Source organism: Chionomys nivalis, chromosome 22 (genome assembly GCF_950005125.1).
Source record: "Chionomys nivalis chromosome 22, mChiNiv1.1, whole genome shotgun sequence".
Taxonomy (NCBI): domain Eukaryota; kingdom Metazoa; phylum Chordata; class Mammalia; order Rodentia; family Cricetidae; genus Chionomys; species Chionomys nivalis.
Window position 1 is genome coordinate 8,891,369 of NC_080107.1, and position 6,832 is coordinate 8,898,200.

General features: G+C 49.6%; 1 protein-coding gene across 1 annotated transcript; it reads right to left on the reverse strand.

Moving 5' to 3' along the window:
* Positions 1-5,015: 5,015 nt before the first annotated feature.
* Hoxd13 (homeobox D13) lies at positions 5,016-6,832 on the reverse strand. The gene is made up of 2 exons (XM_057755767.1): positions 6,064-6,832; positions 5,016-5,266 (listed from the first exon to the last, which is right to left on the reverse strand). The coding sequence occupies exons 1-2, from the start codon at positions 6,830-6,832 to the stop codon at positions 5,016-5,018; spliced, it is 1,020 nt and encodes a 339-aa protein (XP_057611750.1).

Sequence of the window (6,832 nt, forward strand, 5' to 3'; positions counted from 1 at the left end):
CTCCGACAAAGGGCCTGGGCTGTGCTCGCAACAGTATTTAGTTACAACCCGGAATAAGAGGCCCGGCTCCGAGGATTGGACGAAACTTTGCCTGCAGGTTCTTCAAAGCCGGTCATTTCAGCACCGCCTACATCCCCCGACCCGTCCCCATCCCCCCCCTTCAGGGTATTATGATAACACCCCCAAAGTTGGACTGCGAAGGACTAGGCTGCTAGCAGAACCAAAGCATGCTGAGGGAAGGGAAGCCCTTGAGAGTTTCCAGGCCTGTTTAGGAAAGCCGATGACATCAGGATGGGGGGTACCTTTGCCCAAGTGTCTCTTGGGAGTTTTCCTGTCCTGGATTGGGTTTGCCAGATCATTTCCCAGCTGCCTGGCCGGACTTGCTTCTTTCAACTTTAAGTTGCAATTCATACATTTTCTAGTATGAATACATTTTCCTCTGGCCTTGACTGGAGAAGGTCTGGCAGGGCCGCCGACTGTCCCTGGATCTGAGCAATGCCACTCCAAAGACCAACAATCCCTTTAGTAGAAAGAACCTATCAGGAGGCCTCTGCCCAAGGCCTTTGGCAGCAAGGACCCATTCAATGCGTGAGCCTGGAGTCCCAGGTCGCAGACAATACAGGAGGTTGAGGAAACAATGGGGGTAGGCGACACAAACCATTCTGGGCGTTTGTCCTCAGGCATTATGCCTTTAGTGGTGTTATCCAGGACCCTCAGGTAATTCAATACTTCGAGGAGCCAAACTTGTGCAAAAGGTACATTCCTGTCATCTCCTGGGTTCACCTTAGTGACAGCTCATAAGCTGTCCAGACAACCAGCGTTCCTTGTGTCGGTGCCTCCGGGCACGCGGGAGGCTGCGGGTACATTGGCTGGGCTAACACGGAAGCCGGAAGAGTAGTTGCTCCTTGGGTGCAGTAGTATGTTTAACTCCCCCGAGGCAGGCCCTTCTGGGACCAAGCCTTTCCCTCCCCCCCACCCCCCGCCCCTCCGCCCCAAGACTGTGGGATGGACGCCCGCGCTAGCCTGCAGCAGGACCCTCGGTCCCTGAGCCAAGCTGGAATTGGTTAGGCCCTCAGCTCTGGCAAGGAGACCACACAGGCGCCGCCGGAGGGCAAGGCTGACCACCTCGCTGAGACTTTATTGTGTGAGTTATGGCGACCAATTGGGTGGCTCTCAGGACGCAATCAGCCTCTTCCTCCGGCTCTGGGGCGCGAGGGGGGGGTGGGGTGAGTGTGTGGGTGTGTGGGGGCGATAGGGTGGGGGAAGTCTAGGGCTCTTCAGGGCACTATTAATTCCCTCCGTCTCAAGCATTGGGACAAGCTCGCCACTCTCTGTTCTTTCCTGGGAGGTGGGAGAAGGCATAAGTTTCAACTCCAATTTTAGAGGCCCAGGGGAACCCAAGCCCTAGGTATCCGATAGTTCTCATTTTGTAAGAATTCTCCTTTCTTTACTGGGGAGTCCTTGGCCTGAAATTTCGGTTTTAAGAATCCCAGCCCTTTCAGCGCCTCTGCCTTATGCACAGAGAAACTCCTAGGTAGTTATAGGTCTTGGAATTCATCTTTAGACTCTGGCTGCCCTAGAGTTCTGTCTGCCTCTCAGAACTAAATACAGAAAAGAGCTAAGTGGTGAGCCTGCCTCTCTCTCTCTCTCTCTCTCTCTCTCTCTCTCTCTCTCTCTCTCTCTCTCTCTCTCTCTCTCTCTCTCTCTCTCTCTTCCTCCTCCTCCATCTCCTCCTCTCCCTCCTTCTCCATCTCCTCCTCTCCCTTCTTCTTCTCTGTCTCTTCTCCATCTCCTTCTCCTTCTTCCCCACTTCATCCCCCGAGTTTATAACCTTCGAGGTCTTGTAGGGAAAGGGCTTTTCGAGAAGCTGGTGACTGAAGCTGAAAACTGGAGACCCGGAGGGAAGGTGCATGGTGGGAAAGAGGCTTGACTGAGAATGTGGAAAAAAAAGCATCTGGCTGAGGACCCGAATGGCAAACTCTGCCAATGTCGCCGAACGCCCAGGAGATGGCGAGCGTGCTCCACGCCTGGAGAGGCGCCGCCGCACGGTCAAGATCAACAGTGAAGGGCGGTAGGGCCGGCTTGGGGTCGCCAGCGCTGGCGGTCATGGTCCGCTGCCAAGGCGCTACGGACAGACTTGGAAAACCCGAATTGTAGCAGCAGCTGACCCAGACAGCCGAGTCAAGCGACCTGACGCAAGGAAGCCTTGTGGCCGCGTTTTTTGTTTGACCTTCAGCCTCTGTCCCAACGCCCTTTTCACCCCTTGAATCACGAATCATCTGCCTATCTTGGTCCCAACCCCAATCGCTAATAATACGCCAAGTTTCTGAGCAGCTCTCAGACTCTAACCGAAGAAAAAGCCTTTCTCCAAACTCCCTTGGCCTTCCGGGCTCCCCACGGGCCTCGCTTCCAGGGCCTCAGCCTCTTACCCCTTGCTCTCCTCCTCCCGCAATCCCGAATATAAAAGGCACACATATAAATAACAAAGCCTTCATCTGTTCCTCATTTAGCCGTCAATCCAAATACCACCAGAGAGCATTTGAGCGTAGTTTTAATCTTCAGCAAACCCCATTTCTCTGAGGCTCAGCGAAACTGACGTGTAACTGCAGATGAAAGGGAAACCTCGAGGCAATTCCCTCGACCCGATACAGGAAACCTGAAAAACGGACCTGAGAGATGAAGTGTGGCCTGGGAGACTAGAACCTACAAAAAAGAAATGAGGGGGCCGGGAGAACGGTGGTTGGAAGGAAGCTAAAGTCCACCCCCACCCCCACCCCCCCGCCGCGCTTATTTTCTTGATGAAACACATCTTGTGAGCAAAATAGCGAGGATATTGAGTGATGCTTCCCTAAGTGTGACCTCCGGGATGATGTGACCCCCCTTTTCAGGGCTTTGTCCTCCACAGATTGAACTACACTCTGTACTTATACTTGTCTATCTCTGCCAGTATCTCCTCCTCTATAAACGAAGTTGGCCCCTGCAGTTCGTAGTAAAATGTGAAACAAGCCAAGTTGGATCAGAGAAAACGAAAGTACTTCCCAACCTTAAGCCCCGTGTTTTCTCCCCACAGCCCTGAGAGAGCCCTCCCACCACAAAAATTTACATACTGTGTGAGCTTTCAGAAATCTGTTTAACTAACTTTCTCCTCAGAAAGTTAGCTCCTACTAGACTGTAGTGGTAAAAAGAAGGAACCCCGTGTTTTTGTGACCATTGCTCTGGGTGGCAGAGAGAACTTGAAAGAGTTCTCAAGACCTAAAACTGTGTCTAGCTGTTAAGATGTACAATAGTGACTTCAGGTGTCCATTGCTGCCTGCAGTCTGGGGTGTCAGAAATGTTTCTGTTTTGATTGCCAAAAATGGATATGGCTTTCTCAAATTTCTGGATCTTCCTAGTGAAGATATTTATAATGGACCCTCTTTCAGGTCCCAAACGTCCTAGTGAGTTTGCCTCTATCCAAGTTCCCACGTTCACATTGATTAAAAAAATAAATAAAATTGGTAAATGAACTGATAATATTGAGAGAAATAAAATTTATTGATTTTAATGAGTTGGTCTGATTTTTAAAAATGATCATTTTAGACAGATGATATCCTCATTTTAAAACATCACTGTTTGTGTTAGAGGGAGGTGGGCAGAAATAGAACATGGAAGTTTCAGAGACCAGAACTGGTGGTGTTTCCTTCATCTACAGATGCCAAAGAGAGCATGATTTTATAATAAATAAGAACAGTTTCGAGAGACTTCACAGCCTTGAAAACCACAAATGTATGAAGACTCAGTGGAAACAGAGAGTTCTTTTTATTTATATCTCCCTAGGAGTAAAAAGTGATTTTTTTAAATGCTCAAAGCACGGCTCACACACATTGCATCTACAAAAATAATTTCTCAGTCGCATAAACATGCAACATTTTGAAAGTAGTTCAGCATCACTTTCAGAAGTGCCTTTTTTCTTGCTGGTCCTTAGAGCTCTATATTTTAAGAATGTGTTAGGTGTTTTAAAGCTCTGAGAGACCCATGTGTTCAGACAATTAACTTCTTCACTAGGATCTGGGTAGAAGTTTCCACCCATGGCCTCACTGGCTCAGTCTCTTTCCCAGGATTGAGGAGATGGCCTCAGTTCCATTCCCACAGGCCCAAGGAAAGCAGTGGATTTATACCATCTAGGAGATACACTGCCAACTGTAGGTATTTAAATAGCTGCTTCTAGAGTTGGGGAAATGAAGGCATTCAAGAGGGCGTACTGTTTCCAGATTAAAACATTACAGCTACAAGGCACGCTAACAAACACACAAAACATTAAATGAGATTGCCAAAGATGGGGAAGACCGTCTTCAGTTCAATATTAATAAGGTAGCTGCTTTTAAAGCCTTCAATCTCCAAGCTTCAGACTCTACCAGCGGTGACCCTACTTCACTGAGTGCCTGGAGCTGTTTCCACTTGCCTGGGGGCAACTTGTGAGAGCTAATGATTCAATTACACCATCACAGGGTCCGAAAGGCTGAAAACAATTCTGGCCTAATGGATTATGAGCATAGGCAGTTCTGAAAATGCATATAAAGACCTATTAAAAAAAATAAACCCCTAAATCCAATGGGCACTTCTCAAATTCATTTTGGGGGATTATTGAAAAATACTTCAAGTTTTCTTTTTATACTGGCCTGGAGGGAGAGACAATGTTTTTGTTTTTGTTTTTTTTTTTTAAAAAAATCCTAAAAACAAGCCTAGACAAAAACAAAACCAATAAGCAAGAAAGAAGCAGAATTACAAAGTCAGATTGCATCAAAAAGTTTTAGAGCCAGATGAAGGGAGGGAGGGAGGGAGGGAGGGAGGGAGGGAGAGAGAGAGAGAGAGAGAGAGAGAGAGAGAGAGAGAGAGAGAGAGAGAGAGAGAGGATTCACAATGTTTGCCATACTAGGCAGGGAAAGGGGAAATTAAATACATTTTCAAGTCTTTCCAAAGGTATTTTTGGAGACAACTGAAAGCCTTTAAACTGTCTGTGGCCAACCTGGCCCACATCAGGAGACAGTGTCTTTGAGCTTGGAGACAATTTTCTTGTCTTTCACTCTTCGATTCTGAAACCAAATGGTTACTTGTCTCTCCGAGAGGTTCGTGGCAGCCGAGATCCGCCGCCTCTTGTCCTTGTTAATGAACTTGTTAATGGCGTACTCGTTCTCCAGTTCTTTGAGCTGCAGTTTGGTGTAAGGTACCCTTTTCTTCCTTCCCCGTCTGTAGACACACATGTCGGGCTGATTTAAAGCCACATCTCCTGGCACAAACAACAGCATGGGACACATTAGACTGCGATACTGGAGCGCCTAAAGCTTTGAATTGTGTTAGGTGACTGTATCTGTGGTGTATGCATAAGTACTGGGCAGGGGCAGAGAATAAAGAAAATGAGATTGTTTATACTTTATTATTATTTACATAGACATATTATTTACACATTATTAAAAGAAGACTATTTGCACTTCAAGACAAAGGCTAATTTGATGGATCATCACGGTTTTTCAAACCGGCATTTTAACAAGCCTGGGATTTTATGGTCTGGTTATTGGGGAAAGCTCATAAGGACAGTTTCTGCAATTGCCAGTTGCACACACACACACACACACACACTTCAGAGCTTTTACTCAAGCTTTAATTTCTGTTCCTGTGTTTGAGGATTTATGGGCTCTAAGCTTTAGTGGTCATTGGAACCCCACTTGAAAAAGTGGGTGCTCAACTTTGACACCTTTTAGGAAAAAAGCCTCTTAAGTAAGGATGTTGAGAAAGGGAGAAGGAGAGGGGGAGGGGGGAGAAAGGAGAGGAAGGGAGGAAGGGAGGGAGAAAGGAGCAAGAGAAGCAAAGGTAACTAAAGATCTTGAACTACAGGGCAAAAGCACCTTGCTGCACGGGGAAGGGAAAAATTGCAGAGGCGGTTTTAATTGGGAAAGTTACAGATTACAGAACCGACACCAACTTTTCTAGTGTGTTAAACCCGGTTGGGTCTGTAGGGGCTTTTCTTTTTTTCCTTCTCCCCCCCCCCCCCCCGTAGTGTTGTTCTCTTTTCTATGTCGCTCCTACCTGGAAAGGACGATTTCCAAAAATGGGACCCCTGTGGCTGGTCCTTGGCACAGTACACCTGGCTGTTCCACCCGTTGGCTAGCGTCCAGGACTGGTAGCCCTCCATGGAGATGTACGCCTCGTGCCGAGGTTCCCCGGATCCAAAAGTGGACACCATGTCGATGTACCCAGGCACGTGCTGATAGGGACTTGTGTAGCCCTGGTAGAAGGACACTTCCTTGGCTCGCGCGGGCACCTCGTTGGTCGGTACGCTGCTGCTCGCCAGGCCCGACACGTCCATGTACTTCTCCACCGGGAAACCTCCGAGAGAGGCGTGCGGCGACGACTTGAGAGCGTTCTGTTGTAAGCCCACACCGTGCGACATGCGGCAGCTGTAGTAGCCGTTGCCGAAGTGGTAGCCGTAGCCCAGCGCCGGAGCGCCCGGGGGTGCTGCAGCGGTCGCGGCGGCCGCTGGCGCAGGACACTCTTTAGCCACCGGAGCCTCGGGGCGAGTGGCGATCACAGCCGAGGATGACGACGACGACGAGGAGCCTGTGCGCTCTGAGGTCCCTGGGTACGCGAAGCTGGAGGCCGCCGCCGCCGCTGCAGCTGCTGCCGCCGCTGCCGCCGCCGCGCGTCCGGAATGTGTCCCCGCGAACACCGGCGCCGACAGGAAGCCGCGACACTGGCCCGGCGCCGCCACAGAGGACGAAGAGGAGGCCGGCGCCGCCCCAGCGGCCCCGCCGTCCGCCCGCAGCCCGTCCATGTCCCAAGTCCCCGAGCGGCTCAT